The sequence below is a fragment of the Littorina saxatilis genome, linkage group LG9, assembly GCF_037325665.1.
Source record: "Littorina saxatilis isolate snail1 linkage group LG9, US_GU_Lsax_2.0, whole genome shotgun sequence".
NCBI classification, from domain to species: Eukaryota; Metazoa; Mollusca; class Gastropoda; order Littorinimorpha; family Littorinidae; genus Littorina; species Littorina saxatilis.
The window spans coordinates 26,445,304-26,465,154 of NC_090253.1; the positions used below are offsets into that span (position 1 = coordinate 26,445,304).

The window sequence follows — 19,851 nt, forward strand, 5'->3', positions numbered from 1 at the left end:
CTGAACATGGATCTGAAAGAGCTCATGACCTATCAGCTGACTCCAGTCCCTTACAGCCTTGGGACAGCAGACAGTTATTTGGCTAAGACTGACAAGAGCGCTGCTTTTCACTATCTGACGAAGACTGTGGAAGACGCTGTCCCTCCCCCCCCCCCCCTGTTGATGAGACTCTAATGATCATCGATGGCAATGCAACATTTCACGCAATGCAACAAGTTCCTCCCAACTTTCGCCAGATCTGCCAGAAGCTCTACGACATGGTACCACCAGAAACTGACTTTGTATTCAGCACCGATATGTACCAAGACTGTTCTGTGAAATCCATGGAGCGAAAGAGAAGAGGGTCTGGTGACAAGATCATCCTGAAAGGGGATAGCACAAAGCGACCAGCAGACTGGAAGGCATTTCTGGCTAATGAAGATAACAAAGTGCAGTTCATTAAACTGCTACTGGATGTCTGGAGCAAGGATTCCTTTGCTGAAAAGCACAAGGAGAGAAACGTCGTTCTCGTCTGTGAAGGGCAAGCATTCAAGCTCTCATCAGCTGATGGTAGAAAGATTGAAAAACAAGAACTTCATTCCTTGTCGTCTACCCAAGAAGAAACAGACTCGCGTGTCATCCTCTACTCCAAGTATGGACAAGATCAAGGGTACAAGTACATTCGTGTCAAGAGTCCTGACACAGATGTATTTTTCATCCTCCTGAACTTTGCCCCTCAGCTAGACGGTGTTACAATCCTGTTTGACACGGGCAAAGGCAACAAGAAGCGACTGATTGACATCAGTGACCTAGCCAGAGGACTTACACAGCCTTTCTGCACTGCACTGTTGTCTCTCCATGCTTTCACAGGCTGTGATTCAACCAGCGCCTTCAAGGGCAAAGGCAAAGTGAAGGCTGTGAAGGTTCTGCAGCAGAAGCCAGCATTTGTGAAGACGCTCGCTCAGCTTGGCAACACGTGGGACATGCAGGATGAAATAATTGATGACTTGGAGTCCTTCACATGCTGTATCTATGGCAGGTCACGATTCAGCAAGGTTAATGAGCTGAGGCATCACTTGCTGAAAGAGAAGTGTGGCGAAGAGGTGGTAAATGCCAGTCAGAATGTCGACTTGGCTACTTTGCCACCTTCTCGACGCAGTCTGAAGCAACATATTCGCCGCTGCAACTATCAAGTGGCCATCTGGAAGCGAGGTGACCAGCCTGTGCCAGACATTCCTAACCCCACAGAAGGTCATGGCTGGGTGATGAACAATGGCATTTTAGAGCCACTCTGGACAGAAGAGGAAGAAGAGCTGACCTTACCCCAGACTGTCATTGACGATCTCCTCAATGATGTCCCTGACTCAGATGCGGAAGAAGAGGAAGACGACACAGAGTGCTTCTTGCAGAATGGCCTGGATGACTCCAGCTCAGAAGACTCTGATTAAAATTAGAAACACTGAACAATACTTCGTGTGATTGCTTGTTCATTTACAGCAGCTGTTTCACAGTAAAATTTGAACGGCCGCAGTAACTGCACGAGGGGGCACCCTTACATCAAGAGCTGTAACTCCTATGCACCCCAACTTTTTGCTGTTTAAGTTTTTGTTTCGTGTTCAGAACACTCTAAGGAACATATTTAGGCAAGTCTCGTCAACCCCTGGAGGGGTGCATGGTAGATTTCTTGTTCATTTACAGCAGTTGATTCACAGTAAACTTCGAACGGCCGCAGTAAGCGCACAAGAGGGTACCCTTACGTCAAGGGCTGTAACTCCTAAGCATCCCAACTTTTTGCTGTTAAAGTTTTTGTTTCGTGTTCAGGATACTCTAGGGATCATTTCTAGACCAGTCTTGCCAACCCCTGGGGGGGGTGCACGGTAGGTATACTTGGCTTGTGGACTAATACTGTAACCGCATGTGAAAGGTTGGACAGATATGTCATGATTTACAAGACGGTTTATGGGAGAAAGAAGGTATCTTTAAAGCTAAATCAGACAATACTGTGTCTTACCGCTCTTGTTTAAAAAAAAGTGTTGTTGATCACACACACAACACACGTACGTGTGTGTGTGTGTGTGTGTGTGGGTGTGTGTTTGTGTGTGTGTGTTTGTTTGTGTGAGTGTGTGTGTGTGTGTGCCAGTGTGTGTGTGTGTGTGTGTGTGAGTGTGTGTGTGTGTGTGTGTGAGTGTGTGTGTGTGAGAGAGAGAAAGAGGGAGAGTGTGTGTGTGTGTGTGTGTGTGTGTGTGTGTGTGTGTGTGTGTGTTTTCTTTGTCAAATCAAATTTCTTCATCTTTGCAGACTTCCTGTTCAGTGGCGTGGGCTACCACAGAACCTAACACAAGAATTTTTATTTACACGATGGCCTCCTGGGTTCTGTTCCATTTCATTGTACTAGCCGGATGTTACGTCAGCATCTTCCTCAAAACGAGGCGTGACGTTTTGACGACCTCATCCCGGGGTCACCAGGACCTTCTGGTATCCAAAGTAAGTTCCATCAGACCCACTGCAGCCCTGAAAGTGGCGAGTAGAAACATGTTACTGGCGAGTAGAAATGTTCATCTACTCGCCAAATGCGAGTAAAGTTGCTGAAACAAGTTGTTGGTTTGGCTAGTAAAGTTTGCTCTCTGACTAGTACATTTTCAGAATAACTAGCCAAAGGCGAGTACACCATTTGTTGGACTTTCAATCAATCAATCAATCAATATGAAGCTTATATCGCGCGTATTCCGTGGGTACAGTTCTAAGCGCAGGGATTTATTTTTTATTTTATTTTTTTATGCAATTTATATCGCGCACATATTCAAGGCGCAGGGATTTATTTATGCCGTGTGAGATGAAATTTGTTTTACACAATACATCACGCATTCACATCGGCCAGCAGATCGCAGCCATTTCGGCGCATGTCCTAACTTTTCACGGCCTATTATTCCAAGTCACACGGGTATTTTGGTAGACATATTTATCTATGCCTATACAATTTTGCCAGGAAAGACCCTTTTGTCAATCGTGGGATCTTTAACGTGCAACACCCCAATGTAGTGTACAACGAAGGGACCTCGGTTTTTCGTCTCATCCGAAAGACTAAGCACTTGAACCCACCACCTAGGTTAGGAAAGGGGGGAGAAAATTGCTAACGCCCTGACCCAGGGTCGAACTCGCAACCTCTCGCTTCCGAGCGCAAGTGCGTTGTTACCACTCGGCCACCCAGGGCTGCACTGAGCTATATTTTGAGCAAAGAGATCAGACATGCAAAAACAGATGGACTGCCAACGTTCCAAAGTTCAGACTCAAAAAACAACAATGGTAGGTTATGGGCACGTTGAATTATTGACAACATCTCGTGCCATTTCATTCTTTAACTTTACCTCGCCGGTGTAACACGACATTTTTTACTCCACGAAAAATTTACTCCGGATCGGAGTAAACATTTCGTACGAAATTCTTACTCCAAGTACACCTTTCGTACGAGAAAAGAACTCCCCAAGGCACGAAAAAATTACTCCCTCCACGAAATTTTTACTCCCCATTTTTACATTTAGTCAAGTTTTGACTAAATGTTTTAACGTAGAGGGGGGAATCGAGACGAGGGTGTGGTGTATGTGTGTGTGTGTGTGTGTGTGTGTGTGTGTGTGTGTGTGTGCGTGTGTGTGTGTAGAGCGATTGAGAGTAAACTACTGGACCGATCTTTATGAAATTTGACATGAGAGTTCCTGGGTATGACATCCCTGGAATTATTTTTCAGTTTTTCGATGAATGTCTTTGATGACGTCATATCCGGCTTTTTGTAAAAGTTGAGGCGGCACTGTCACACCCTCATTTTTCAATCAAATTGATTGGAATTTTGGCCAAGCAATCTTCGACGGCCGGGGTTTGGTATTGCATTTCAGCTTGGTGGCTTAAAAATTAATTAATGACTTTGGTCATTAAAAATCTGAACATTGTAATTGGAATTATTTTTTCATAAAACGATCCAAATTTACGTTCATCTTATTCTTCATCATTTTCTGATTCCAAAAACATATAAATATGTTGTATTTGGATTAAAAACAAGCTCTGAAAATTAAACATATAAAAATTATTATCAAAATCAAATTTTCGAAATCGATTTAAAAACACTTTCATCTTATTCCTTGTCGGTTCTTGATTCCAAAAACATATAGTTATGATATGTTTGGATTAAAAACACGCTCAGAAAGTTAAAACGAAGAGAGGTACAGAAAAGCGTGCTATCCTTCTCAGCGCAACTACTACCCCGCTCTTCTTGTCAATTTCACTGCCTTTGTCACGAGCGGTGGACTGACGATGCTACGAGTATACGGTCTTGCTGAAAAATTGCATTGCGTTCAGTTTCATTCTGTGAGTTCGACAGCTTGACTAAATGTTGTATTTTCGCCTTACGCGACTTGTTTTTACTTCCAGTAAAAATCTCGTACGCAAAAATGGGATGCGGGCGAAGGGATAATGCCAATAAGTGATCTCGCGCACACGAATGTCGCGCTACCCTCCTTCCACGCCTTCCACCACCAAGACTAACAGGGGACAAGGGAGTACAAATTTTGTACACTTGGCATGGGAAATTAAATTGCTCGTGTTGGGGTGAAGTAATTTATTCGTTATTTATTCGTCAGGGGAGTAACATTTTTGTACGAAATGTTTACTCGGAACTCACCTGTCTTGGGGAATAATTTTCTCGTAGAGTGGGGGAGTGCTTTTTTTGTAAAGGGAGTAACTTTTTCGTACGAAATGTTTACTCCGGAGTAAAAATCTCGTGGGAGTAATTTTCTCGTGTTACAACGGCATCTTGGTAACGACTTTCCTCCGCGATTCTAAGATAAGTTCATTACTTGTATCATAAGTGTGTGTCTGTCTGTCTCCTGAAAAGGCCATTGGGTCGACGTACTAGTGATTGTTAAGTTTTGTTTTGTCAAAAATTAAACGTTCCAGTTACCAACAATTCTTGGTTTTTAATTCTAAGTGATCAGACACATGGAACGATTGTTGTTGATAGTGCAGGGACAATGTTAAATGTGTCATGTACTATACTTAGCAAAAAGGTACTGCGACCCCAACTGAAAACATTCATTCTCGTGCCATTTCATTCAAACTGTCTTCACCAGTAAAGGCACTCAACTTGTTTATCTGTCACCCTTTTGGGATGAAATATTTTATGACAGGGGTCAAATGATCGCCGCTCAAATGAGGGTACCCCAAAATCGATCTGTAAAATACGTTAGGGTCGGATTTAACGATCGACAACAATTCAGGATTGGCAAAACTTGGCAATTTACGAAGAGAAAGTAATATCAATCAACTATCCAGAACACGTTGTTTTGTTAGGCTGTCTTGCGTGGTTCTTGTGTTATGCCATTGCTACCAGTATAGGTGTCGATCGCATGAGCGGGGAATAGCCCAGTCGGTGAGCGGCTGTGTCTTGAAATCAGCTGTCAGCGTGGATTCGACCTTCACGTTCGGCGAGGGATTTATTTCCCAGAGTCAACTTTGTGTCCGAACACCCCCGTCTGCATGCATGCGCACGATAAAGATCCCACAATCACAGCGAAAAGCTGTGGGCTTGGAAGCATGAATACACGCATGCGCAGAAAAAATAGAAAAATGGGTAGCGCCGTATTGTGTCGCAGTTCGCTTTTCCGAGCGAGAAAGCAGCCCGAATTTCCATGAGGGGAGAGAAGTTCAAGTTTTACGCCCTCACGGCAAAGCCATTAGGGGCATGTTCCCGGGTTTTAACCCGACTTTAGATGAGATACACAAGTGTTTGCGTGTTATCAGCCATCTGCACTTATGGCAGAATGACCGAGGTTTTTTACGTGCCACTGTGGTGACACGGGGGTGGGAGATGGATACCGTCTCTGGGTCTGCACATAAAGTTGACCCGTGTCCGTCCCGGCCCGGATTCGAACCAGCGACCTTTCGATCACAAGTCCAGTGCTCTACCACCTGAGCTACCGGGCCCCCTTCCATGAGGGAAACGTATCCCTTGATTGTATCCCTTTTATGTTTTATGTTTTATGTGTGTCGTCCTATACAATTGTTGTTATAATCGTTTACAGGCAGACAGGGTGTGCCGAAGAAAAATTTCCATTTTTATGTAATATTTTAATGGACAATAAAGTGCTGTTATTGTTATTGTTATTGTCACAGGACGATATAATACCAATACCAAAACCAAATAAGAGGTGTTTACGTCAAATTTGATAGGTAGGGGAAGGGCTCCTAATATGGACCACTTTTTGTTTCATGCTGATAACTAGCTTGTTTTCTTGCGAAGAAGTTTCATTTTGTGTTTGGTAGTCCTTCTCTCTTAGGTTAACCCTTAGGCCTAATTAGAGTGAAATAGCTTTGATAGACATTCAGCAAAAATTAAACACAGACAAAATCACAAATGGTCCATATTAGGAGCCTGGGCGCCTAATATGGACCAGTGAAGCGGCCTTCACGAATCACTGTAAAAAGCCCCTTATACTTCAAAATAACATGATACAACTTTGTGTACAAGTCAGACTAATTAAAATAGGCTCTAGATTTATCTGTTTTGGGTTGATGAGAGCATTATTTGAAGCACAACAGAAAACTAAAGAAGCTTATCAAAAACAGAATGAAAACAAGAGGCGAAGCCTTCAAGGCTCACGTAAGAAATCGACAAACAGTAACACAAACTCAATCACTCCGTCACACATATACACACACACACACACACACACACACACACACAGTAAGCATATGTGAAACTGTGCAAGAAAGCGAGACACTAGATCTGCCAACTAGTCTCGGCCCGCTCACAATAACAATGACCGAGACTTTCAGTAATTCCTTCGCGTGACGTCTAACCCTCTTACGTCATAATGTGACGTCTTCAAATGTTAAAGTTTCTATCACACACGTCAAACACTTTTGACCGAGACGTAATCTTCTTATGCGAGCTTTATCCATAGACTCGGAAATGTTAAAGTTTCTATCACAGATTCACACACACACACACGCACGCACGCACGCACGCACGCACAGACAGACGAAAGTTAGCATCGCATAGGCTACACTTACGTGAGCCAATAAGTGAAATTATCAACTTCCACGAAAAGAAGACTTTTTGTTACATTTTTTTTAAATCTCGAGGGCTAGTTATAGGTTATTTCCAGCAAGCTTCTTAATGAATTAATGAAAATAGCCTTTAGCTTTTATTTTCTTCGATTTGTTGAAGGTGGTCCATATAAGGGGACTCGCACATACTTTGAGATTTTGCTATAATTTTTTGTTTGCAGCAGAAACTCGGGGTCAACACTGCTAAAATGTAACAAATACGGTCTTAGCTGTCATATATAGCAATTTTTGTGTGATAAAAGCTTTGGCTGTGGACAGAAACGAGTCCGTTTTAGGCGGCAAATTTAGAGTGAAAGCTGCCAAAAGTGAAAAAAAGAGAAAAAGCCTAACGGTTTTGAGATTTCTGTTTTGACATGTGCAAGTTATCCAGAGAGGGTGAATACAGCGAATAAAACTTTTTTGAGCGCTCTAGCGCCGTTAGTTTGTCAGAACAGGAGGTGGTCCATATTAGGAGCCGGTCCATATTAGGAGCCCTTCCCCTACCATGACAAAAAGCACTGCATGAATTTTTATCAATTTTATTTACTGGTACCTGACGTTTTTGTCAGCTCAATTTTGTGGGTATCGTTATTTCAGCGATGGATCCCTGTAGAAGAAATCTTTGACCAGAATGCCAGACAGCTAAGTGAAGTGCCTGGAATGACACACACGTTTAAATAAAATGACACGGGATTGAATGTTTTAGTGTGGGTAGGAAGAATGTCGCAATTTTTTGAGTGTGCTAAGTTTATGTCTGTCTGTCCGCTAGCGTGGCTTCGTAGAAAACTGACTGTTTCCATTTGTGTCAAATATCACATTTTTTGTCACACACACACACACACAAAATGAAGAAAACAAAACAAAACCCACCCGCGTTTGATAAACAGCAATCTCTTTTTTTCTCTGTCTCTCCAGATTTGCTTTGTATTGGTGGTGGCCTTCATCGTGTGCTGGTCGCCTTACACCCTCTTCTCCCTGTGGTTCTCTTCCTTTTCCACTGTCGTGCCGCCTATCGTCACCATTCTGCCCGTCATGCTGGCCAAGGTTTGTTTGTTTGTTTGCTTAACGCCCAGCCGACCACGAAGGGCCATATCAGGGCGGTGCTGCTTTGACATATAACGTGCGCCACACACGACAGAAGTCGCAGCACAGGCTTCATGTCTCACCCAGTCACATTATTCTGACACCGGACCAACCAGTCCTAGCACTAACCCCATAATGCCAGGCGCCAGGCGGAGCAGCCACTAGATTGCCAATTTTTAAGTCTTAGGTATGACCCGGCCGGGGTTCGAACCCACGACCTCCCGATCACGGAGCGGACGCCGTACCACTAGGCCAACCGTGCCGGTATGCTGGCCAAGGTAAGCCATGACGTCATTTACAGCGCGGGGTGTGATGACGTCATTCTCCATGAAAAGGGTTTTGTGCGTTTTGACGTCATTTCTTGAAGTAGGCATCACGCGTTTTTGATGTCTTTGATAGAGCTGACTTAAAGCCCAAGTCTGTCTCAAATGTTTTACAGAACGATTTAAATCTTCTCATGAAAAGGCAGTTCTAACCTTATCGAACACACTTGCAATAGCATTTAATAGCATTACATAACACAGTTCGTTTGAATGGCTATTTAGCTCGCGTAAACCACACACCTGTTTTCGTGGTTTATCTAACCCCTGAGCCATCGTGAACCCGTGTTATCCACTTTCCTTTTTTTCACAATTTAATAGTCAGTTTGTGATTTCAATGCGACTCGCTGTATCTGCAATAGCACGTTATTGTGTATCTGAATCTACAACGCAACAAACGGCTGCGAGTCACACGAACTGCGCGGTTGCGGTTGACCGTTGAAAGAAACTGGCGACATGCAGAACATTCGTCTGCTACGAGAAACACGTTTTGCGGGACACGCTTCCGGGCTACCTTTTTTAAAACTTTCAAAACTTCGAGTTGTACTGATCTTGTCTTGATGAAAAAATAATTCTTTTATGATTTAATAATGTTTGTGTAACAAGCTGTCAATTTATTATTTAGATTTCAAAAGTTAGGTGTAGCGCCAAAACGAACCGTCCGATTGTCTGATCAGACAATCGGGCTGGCCACGCAAAAATAAATTCTTTGAAAATTGCTCGCTCTTTACGTAGCGCACCTAGGATGTTCTCAAGCGGTGAGTGTTTAAACGAAAGGGTGTTTGTACTGTGTGTAAAAGCCTGACAGTGTCTGTGATGATTTACGGGAAGCTAAGTGTGCCTTTAATGTCCATGGTTTAAAGTTGTTTCTTGTACATTTATGGAACAATCACGAGCTGTGTACACGTGTGAATAGAGCATAAGAAACTTATGCTAGTGGCTTTCACAGTTACACACGATAAATGCTTCATCATGTCGTAAGAAAAGAAAATTACGATGTCAACTGAACATAAAGTAAACAAGTCGCGTAAGGCGAAAATACAACATTTAGTCAAGCTCAGTCGAACTCACAGAATGAAACTGAACGCACTGCATTTTTTCACAATGACCGTAGTCCGCCGCTTGTGCAAAACGGAGTGAAACTGACGAGCCTGTTCAGCGCTGTAGTGGTTTCGCTGTGCTGCATAGCACGCTTTTCTGTACCTCTCTTCGTTTTAACTTTCTGAGCGTGTTTTCAATCCAAACATATCATATCTATATGTTTTTGGAATCAGGAACCGACAAGGAATAAGATGAAAGTGTTTTTAAATCGATTTCGGAAATTTAATTTTGATCATAATTTTTATATTTTTTTAATTTTCAGAGCTTGTTTTTAATCCAAATATAACATATTTATATGTTTTTGGAATCAGAAAATAACGAAGAATAAGATGAAATTGTATTTGGATCGTTTAATAAAAAAATAATTTTAATTACAAGTTTCCGATTTTTAATGACCAAACTCACTCATTAGTTTTTAAGCCACCAAGCTGAAATGCAATACCAAACCCCGGCCTTCGTCGAAGATTGCTTGGCCAAAATTTCAATCAATTTGATTGAAAAATGAGGGTGTGACAGTGCCGCCTCAACTTTTACAAAAAGCCGGATATGACGTCATCAAAGACATTTATCGAAAAAAGGAAAAAAGCATCCGGGGATATCATTCCCAGGAACTCTCATGTCAAATTTCATAAAGATCGGTCCAGTAGTTTAGTCTGAATCGCTCTACACACACACACACACACGCACACACGCACACACACACGCACATACACCACGACCCTCGTTTCGATTCCCCCTCGATGTTAACATATTTAGTCAAAACTTTACTAAATATAATGAAAACCCACAAATGTAAAGGGATATAACTGAGCACCAGTCCTGATCTTGATAACGACTATCTGCATGCTCACAACGACTCCCCAAAAGGATCCCCGACGATTTTTTTCTTCTATATATGCACCTCTCCTTAGCGACCACCTGTCTATACCGACCACTTTTGGTCGGCCCTATGGGTGGGCGTTAAAGACAGGTTCGACTGTATCTGATGACATCTCAGTGATGTTACCCGTATTTTCTGTTGCAGGTGTCAGCGTGCATCAACCCATTTCTGTACATCGTCGTCAGCACGCGCTTCAGGAACAAATATCTGTCGCTCATCTGGTGCCAAAAAACGGCGACTGTCGACATTCCGCAAATGACACAACCAACTGAGGAGAACCCTGCCCCGTCTTCTCTGCTCTCTTGAAGTTTAAACCGCAGCAAGCGCACATGCATTAAACGTGTGTAAAAAGTGTTTACATATCTGAGGGTGTAAAATTCAGGTTTCGTTGTCAGTGTTTTTGAAGACATCATCTAATTGGCACATCACCACCAGCACTATCACCGCCGCTGTCGTCGGTGTCATCCTCGTCGTCGTCGTCGTAATCGTCATCATCATCATCATCATCTTGTGTGGGCCTGTTCGACACATCATGCATATCCTGAGGGCAGAAAATGATATTTCTGCTACATCTCTGTGACAGATAATCTTGCCAAACCCATCATCATCATCATCATCATCATCATCATCGTCGTAATCTTCATCTTCATCTCTAGCAAACACAGGATGAGATGTTGTACGTACACAGGGCCGGACCAAATGAGTTGTAAGGGGGGGGTTCCTCCTTTTTTGGGGGGGCAAATCAGCGAAGTGCCGAAGCCACAAGCGCGCGCCTGCAAAGCAGGCGCGCGAACTAGGGGGGTCCGGGGGCATGCTCCCCCGGAACATTTGTGAAAAACGGTTAAAATCTGTGCAATCTGGTGCATTCTGGGCCTTGTTTTGAGGGTTAAGAGCAGCATTGTTTTGGTGCTAAAACTAGTAAAAGTCAAAGCAAGGTACATGCTTTTTCCAGGGGTGGGGTTCCGGAACCCCTGGAACCCCCCCCCCCCCCCCCTGGGTCCGGCCCTGCGTAGGCTACATGCAACTAATGACAAGATTGTGTTGTACAGTACGTCGACTGTGAGCGAAATGTGCGGTGGTCCTCTGCCGACTTGTCAAATCAGCGTGCTCGAATCATTCGTTGACATGACAGGGATGGTCAAATCACCCCCAATTTTTTTTTAAGAGAGTCACTAGCCCGCCAGAAATGTTGCTGGTCCGGTGCATACCAAGGTAAATCCATCTGATTTGAAACTCGATATTACAACCAAAAATGTTGCATTTGACCAGTATTTTCACTAGCCAGCCGGGCGAGTTGCCATGCGGTTTCTACTAGCCTGGCGGATTTTTTACTCGCCACTCTAAAAAAGCCTCAACCCCAAATTTTATCTCAGCCGTTTTGTATTAAGTGAGTGTATGTTCATCCCATACCAAAAATCTGCTCAAATCCTCCGAGCGGAAATGGTGTTTTTTTTCTCGGATCGAAGATAGCAACCCTACGGAAAAGTAGAGTTAACATTGAGAATGCCCCAGAGGCAAATATACACGTCGTAACCAATTTGAAATAATTGCATCACAAACCCCAGAAAGTATTATTTATCACAATCAAAACATTTAGTACATTTCTGGAGTAAATGAATTGGATTTTCTGCATAAACGGTGCTTTTTGTTTCCTCAAGTAATTTACGACAAGACGTTCCTAAAAAATCGTCTTACCTTGCAAGAATAACATAATCACAGCATTCATCGATTCGAATACTTTACTCAATCGTCAATGCTGGATATGAAACTATGCACCACTTAAAGGCACAGTGCAGCTCACAGCCTTCGTTTTGCGTTTTTGTTGCAGCTGAGTGCATTTACAGTTCAAATATCCTCCTATGATAGTAAAACAAACCCAAAACTACCCAACGACGACATCTGTGAAGCTCGACAGTTTCTTGTTCACGCGAGTGCATAAATTAACCTAGTTATTACGTGGTGTTTGGTCGGAGTTCGATTCAACTTGAGTGATTCCGGCCTCGATTTTGTTTTACACAAACTCATGATGACGTCTGACTAGTTTGCTAATGACGTGTCTTTTTGTGCATGATGTGGTGATCTACCTGATCTAAATTTAGATCCAAAAATAGGTCAAGACCAGCCGGGTCCGAGTACGAAATTAATTCGTAAAAAAATCGCAGTTCTTGACTCTTTGGGTGCAAGTCAATGAAACTTGGTAGTTCTTCTAATGGATAGCTGCCTGAGGTATGACTAAAAGCCCCAGGGGCTCCGTGCACCTGGATTTGACAAGTTCAGTACCTTTAAAACATGAGATTGTTTATACATGCCTTTCCTGTCTCCCCACCCTCATAAATCGTCGAACACTATCCCTCAGTTGTACCAACTGTTTTGACTGAACCATGATTACCAAGAAACATTGTGTTGTTCAGATACGTGACACTGTGCCACAGTCATATCTCAAAAATTATAAATACAATACACATGTTAACTTTGAAGGCGCACTCCACGTTCTGAAAACAGTAAGGCTGTCCATTGCAGACCTGGCAAGTCTTGTATATATAGGATAAGACCATCCTTCCACTTGATCACATATCAAAAATCAACACCCAACGCTGCTTGCTGTGATGAGTTGGAATGTTAAAATCAATTATTTTGTCAAAAAAAAAACCACCAGTGGCTTTTACAACATTAATTCATGAAAAATGATTTTGGATTCATGAGCAAAAGTACGCACAATAAGTGACGGGGACCCATATCTGAACGTAATTTTTAGAATACAATTCAGGACCCCAAAGCGCATGCATGGACGCTCTGCTTCTCGAGCTCTGTCTCAGCTAGGAAGCAGTCGTACACTAGCACACTGTCACTAGACTCAAGTAACAGTCTTTCCTTGCTGCGTCGCGCGTCTAGCACATCATTCTGGACATATTATTTGCCCTACTCTGATTCCTGCCACAGTGTCTCTGATGTTGGCTAAACCATATCCGTTTTTTTCAGCGATTGACAGAGAGAGAGTGGGAGCTAGACAGAGACAGAGAAGCAGAGAACCTAAGAAAGAAAGAGAGGAGAGAGAGAGAGGAGAGCCGGAAAGAGACCCTGACAGATATAGAAAGGGTTTAAGAGAGTGAGAGGGCGAGAGAGAGAGGGAGATAGATGATACGAGAATAGGAATACTATAATGCGAGAAACAGAGGGAGGAGGGGGGGGGGGGGGGAGAGAGAGGGAGGGAGGAAAATAGAGATAAAAAGAGACAGTGAGAGAGGAGTAATAATCGGGGAATATTGCATTGCCACACATCAAATAAATAGCCTGATTGGCTTTTATTTTGACAATCCACGTTTCCCCTGAAGCTCAGTTCCATTCAGTACCTCGATGTGTCACACATGAACATTGTTTTTTGTTACCCAGCTCGTTTTGAATGAAAACTCGCGAAAATGATGACAATATTTTGTGTATGTACATAAGATTACGCACAGCAGCTGTATCGCTGAGAATTGAATTCCGTCTTGTTATCTCCATCCCCACTGCCTTCAATCTAAACAGAAGTGTTTCACTTTTGAACTCATTTCTGTAAGAAACACTAGCATAAGAAGCACACATGGAAAACACATAATGTTCACAAGTGTTCATTTGAACACTAGTGAACACTACGCGTGCTACTTTTGCCAGTAGAACTATGTACTATGTCACAACACTGCAATCGGGCAACTCCCCGTGCAAAGACGAACAGTCGGCCGAATGGCATCTCCTCCGTAAAACCCGATTCTGTTGGATTACTGTACTTTACTGGTTCAACCGCGGCAGTCGACAGTCTGTGTTTCTGGGTTGTGAAACTGGCCCCTGGCCTCTCCTGATTGGTCAACTTGCTCCTCGCTATGAAATCTACGTAGAGAAATAGAGCTGGTCCAAAGCTTATGATTTTGACATAAACCCTTGCTCATAAGAGATTCATAAGCGTAACGCAGGTGTGACACCCTGCAGGGGCGGATCTGGGGGGGGGGGGTGCAATGGGTGCAATTGCACCCCCCCCCCCCAGCGGGACAAAAAAAAAAAAAAAAAAAAAAAGAAGAAAAAAAAAAAGAAGAAAAATGTATCACCTGAAAATAGCACTTTACACGCTCAGATTGCACCAGATTGCACAATTTTGCTTCCTTTTTAAAAAAAAATTCCGGGGGGGGCATGCCCCCGGACCCCCCTAGCATGCTCGGCGCTTCGCGCCATCGGTTCGGCGCTTCGCGCCTTCGCTGATAAGATACAAAACAAAACAAAAAAGAACTTTGCACCCCCCCCCTTTCAAAACCCAGATCCGCCCCTGCCCTGCATAACGCAAATGTGACAGGGCCTTCTTCACATCGAAGTGGCGGCTTCAGCCGTTTGGCTGGAGATTTCTTCTCCGTTGTCTTTAGATTTAACCCATTTGCATCGGTGTGCTGACGACGACATTACCAGTCTCTGTGAACACAATCTTACAACTTCACAACTTCATGTGAAGTAATTGTCCCACTCTCTTTTCCACTCGTACCAAGACCCCCCCCCCCCCCCCACCCTCCTCCCCCCCTTCCCCCCCATTCTCCCCACTATCCCAATCCCGCAACCCTCTCTTTAGATGTGCATTGTGGAACTGTTTGGTATTACTGTAATGTTGATGATTTGTTTTATCGTGTAATGCAATGAGGTGTGTTTAACTTGAATGTGTCTTGACATTTTGATATACATGTGATTTACAATGTGTAATGTTGATGATTTGTTTTATCATATAATGAGGTGTGTTTTACTTGAATGTGATTTCACATTTTGATGTATAGACATGTGTTTTACAATGTGTAATGTTGATGGTAACAGTTTGTTTTGTCATGGCATGAGGTGTGTTTTACGTGAATGTGTTTCGGCATTTTGATATACGTGTGTTCAATAATGTGTTCACAAATTCTGGTAGTGTGTAAGCTGTCCGCCCAAAGACAATAAACATGAAAAAGACACTGTGAATTAATGCAAATGTTCTATCGACACAATATAGTTTGTGTTTTGCAATCATCAAAAGCAGAAGGTTATTTTTTAAAAGCAGTGGATCATCCACTTTCATTTACTGTTACCTTTCAATTTCACTTGTAATTTCGCTAGCTTGGTTCATTGCTTGTTTTAGTTGCCGTTGAGCGTTGTTGCTTTTTTGGGTTATTCTTACTGTTAATGAACATCTAAAATATATCTGTCATTCTGTTTTGTCTGTGTGTCTGTATGTGTCACTGTTGTCAACGCAATACAAAAGGCCATTTCTGAACGGATCCTTCCCAAGTTGTGTATTTTTAAGTCGCGATATGTTCAGATGAAATAGCAGATATGTGACCCTCCACCACGAAATGAGTCGCATGTCATCTCGCGCGGTTCTGCGCTAGGCTTAATATAAGTCCGGGGAGTGTCTTGTAACAGTGTGAGGGTCACCTTAGTCACAGGCTTATAACTCAAACAGTTTTTGCTCTTTTCTAAAACGGGTTTCACCACTGGATAGAGCATAAAAAACTCTTTAGGAAAATGTAAAAATATGAAAATCATGCAAAGGTGACATGCGACTCATTTCGTGGTGGAGGGTCACATATTGATCACAAAAGATTAGAATGGACGCTCGATCACCGGCGATATTCAACCTTCACCGTACTTCCTGGGTCGTGGGCGACCCAGACCCTCACAATAGTGTCTGCCTTTGTATCTCTAAAACTATTTGGAGTTTTTGATTGAGACTTCACGTTATATTCAAACACATAGGACCTTCCTATAGCTATCGACCTATTTTTGAAGGATTGTCTTTTTAAAAAACAATTTAACAATGACGTAATTTGAACTGGGCAGTCCAGATGATTTGGGTCGTGGGCGACCCATATGGAATTCACGATGTTTACCCCTGTTCGGATGGCGTGGATCGTGTACGACCTTTTACGTGTAATCCTTTTTTTAAAGTATGGGTCGTACACGACCTACGTCATCCGGGCTGTGTAGTCCAAAGCGTGATCCGGTGAAGGATAAGTTTAAAACCTTCCTTCCAATCATCGCCACTCCATCGTTCAGCGGGATAATACAGCGCTAATAGCCATGCAGTGAACCGGGTTTCGATTGTCTCGCCAGCGCAAGATAAAGATTCCAGGGTCACAGCGACAGTCTCAGGCCTTGAAAAACACGAATACACGCATGCAAGAAAAAATATGAAGGCCCATGCAGTGCCCCATCGGCCCAACAGCGCCAAAAGTGACCATTCACGTCACAGCACTGACCCAAGACGACCCAGCCAGGTCCCAGCCAAATTCAGGTCTCGTCCAGCTGTCGGCATTTACTTACCCCCCCCCCCCCCCTTATATTTTTTATTTAAATTGTTTTTATTTACTTTCCTTCTTTTTTTTCATACAAAGCCGGGTTTTCCTTTCTCAAATGCCGCTAATGTCTTTGCCGTGAAGGCGTAAAACTTAAATGTATCTCTCTTAATTGCCTCGCCAGCATCTTGCCAACGATCGAGTCTCTTGGAACATTTTGAGATGACTTCATTATCTGAATCATTAGTGTTTGTCGGTCTGTTCACTTAAAAGACCACTGGGTCGACGTACAGTGAATGTACCGTTTTCAGGGGTGGATCCTGGGGGGGGGGGGGGGGGGTTCCGGAACTCCCCCCTCCCCCCGCCCCTCTAGCCTAAAAAAAAGGAAGAAAAAAAAGAGAAAACAAAGAAAAACTGATGGCTCAGATTGCACAATGACAATGACTGTCGAGATCTGTGTAAAATGTCATGCTTTGGTCAAAAATACAAATAACATTTATGTATCGATCGATTCTGGTTAGAATTCCTTTTAGTGTTTATTGATTGAACGCACACAGACATGCACTATTTTGTAGTCTCGGCTGGTCGCCTAAAATTATGAATTTCTGTGTCGGCCTCTGACGTCACCTGGCTCAAAGAAGGTAGATCCTGCGTTCAATCGATACAAAGTATAGTGTAAAGTAAACATGAGTACACGGATACTGACATAAACAAGAACACACACACGCACCAACCAACCCCTAATAATGTAAATGGGGTAATGAGACTGTCTTGCTAATTTGGTATAGCTCTGAAACTTCGTCTGAGTTCTGTCATCTGTGAACCATTTCCTAAGACAGCCTCATTTCTTTTGTCAGGTCCAAGCAGTGACCCAGTTCCTTCTGAGTTAAGAGTTGACTTTTGTCACGCAAGAATGTCTGGGTAGCTTATTCGCCGAAAGCCTGAAGAGATAAACAACATGAAGAATTGATGATTATCTTGAAATAAAGCACGCACACACGAACGAACATTCACCCAAAAGTCCTAGGCAGATAACAACAAATCACGGTTCCTTCGGGGTGTGTAAGACCTGTTTTTGCAAGACACAGCAAGACATTTTATTTAAAATAAAAGCATGATGGTAATCATAAACAAGTCGCGTGAAGCGATATGAAAACATTAAGTCGGCCTGAAAATAAAAGATCGACCCTGAAAACCAGTCATCACCGAGCCTACGTGTTAGTGTAGTAAGGCGGGGCTAGCCGACACAAGAAGACCGTCATGGGTCGCGCCCGTCTCCGCATGCGAATAAAGGACCTAATTAACATTAACCGATTTTCTTTCATTCTTAGCAGATTGTGTGTGTGTGTGTGTGTGTGTGTGTGTGTGTGTGTGTGTGTGTGTGTGTGTTTTGAGTGTATGAGAGAGAGAAAGAGGAACAGAGAGAGAAAGAGAGAGAGTTGACCGCCACTTTTTGTTTTATGTCAGGGAACAGAATGAATAAAAATATATATAGTATTTGGCAACGATGTATCAAGTCAAGTCAAGTCAAGTCAAGTATTTTATTGTTTTGGGCCCAGAGGGCTTTGAAACAAAGATATAACTTTAACAAAAAAAGGTAACAAATCAGACAGTTAATATATGTATACAAATTGAGCGGACAAATACAACAATACTATACGACCAAATTAAATTGGCAATATACACTTCCATACATGCAAACAAAAAGAACAAGAAGAGCAAACGCTCGATCGAGTCACTTTCGCAGTTCTGAATATTATATGAGGCATCAGATGGACAGGAAGAAATTGCTATTCACAACACAATGAGTCACGTTCACATAAAATTTGAGCCCGGTCACTTTTATAGATTCCGAGAAAAGCCCAACGTTAAGTTGTGTGTTGCCGAACAGAAAAGGCTAGTTATCTCCCTTGTTTTTCTGATAACGTTCGTAAAAGGCTACAAATGTAAATACTTTGATGTAAAGAATAATCCTACAAAGTTTCAATCACATCCGATGAACTTTGTCAAAGATATAAAATGTCTAATTTTTCCTTTGACGCTGACCTGTGACCTTGAAAAAGGTCAAAGGTCAACGAAACCATCGTTAAAGTGTAGAGGTCATTGGAGGTCACGACTAAACAAAATATGAGCCCGATCGCTTTGATAGTTTCCGAGAAAAGTCCAACGTTAAGGTGGTGTCTACGGACGGCCGGCCGGACAGACTAACACTGACCGATTACATAGAGTCACTTTTTCTCAAGTGACTCAAAAATAGGTTTAACAAAATCAGGTAAGAAATCATATGACTGAGTGAAGTGAGTCAAAAGACATTGGACACAGATTGACCCCCGAAATCGACTTCGCTGATATTTAGCTAAGATTTTGTCTGTGATATTACCAGAGTGTGTTGAAACAAGTGTTTGCCGGATCGGCTCCATGATACAGACCTTTGAAAATGATGACATGCCAAGATTCATATTAACGAGGGTTGGGTAATTGGACGGGGTAACTGACCGATTCCCCCCGCAGATTAGGGGGAAGAATTTGCCCGATGCTCCCCAGCATGTCGTAAGAGGCGACTAACGGATTCTGTTTCTCCTTTTTACCCTTGTTAAGTGTTTCTTGTATAGAATATAGTCAATGTTTGTAAAGATTTTAGTCAAGCAGTATGTAAGAAATGTTAATTCCTTTGTACTGGAAACTTGCATTTTCCCAGTAAGGTAATATATTGTACTACGTCGTTGCAAGCCCCTGGAGCAATTTTTTGATTAGTGCTTTTGTGAACAAGAAACAATTAACAAGTGGCTCTATCCCATCTCCCCCCCCCCCCCCTTTCCCCGTCGCGATATAACCTTCGTGGTTGAAAACGACGTTAAACACCAAATAAAGAAAGAAAGAACTGACCGATCCATTACAACCACTGGACCTATTGTGTAAATGGTGTCAATCCCTGGTTTGCGTTTGTTATATGTTATGTCGGGGTCCATTTTTTTAAACTTTTGTTCAATATATGATTGTGTGGACTGTGCTCTGCATGGTGTCAATTTTTGGTTAGAATCAGGTGGATGTTTCTGTAGATATGTTTAGGTAAATTAAGAAACTAATCTCTTTTTAGTGTACAAAAACGACA

At 42.7% G+C, this 19,851-nt stretch overlaps 1 protein-coding gene across 1 annotated transcript in view; it reads left to right on the forward strand.

The window, feature by feature from the left end:
* The window catches only part of LOC138977164 (visual pigment-like receptor peropsin), a 73,443-nt gene extending 62,679 nt beyond the window's left edge, over nucleotides 1–10,764 (forward strand). Inside the window, exons 6-8 of the mRNA XM_070350074.1 lie at nucleotides 2,278–2,499; nucleotides 7,990–8,118; nucleotides 10,603–10,764. Of these exons, the coding sequence (XP_070206175.1) occupies nucleotides 2,278–2,499; nucleotides 7,990–8,118; nucleotides 10,603–10,764 (513 nt within the window). The remainder of the gene's footprint in view (nucleotides 1–2,277; nucleotides 2,500–7,989; nucleotides 8,119–10,602) is intronic.
* The last annotated feature ends 9,087 nt before the right edge of the window (nucleotides 10,765–19,851 follow it).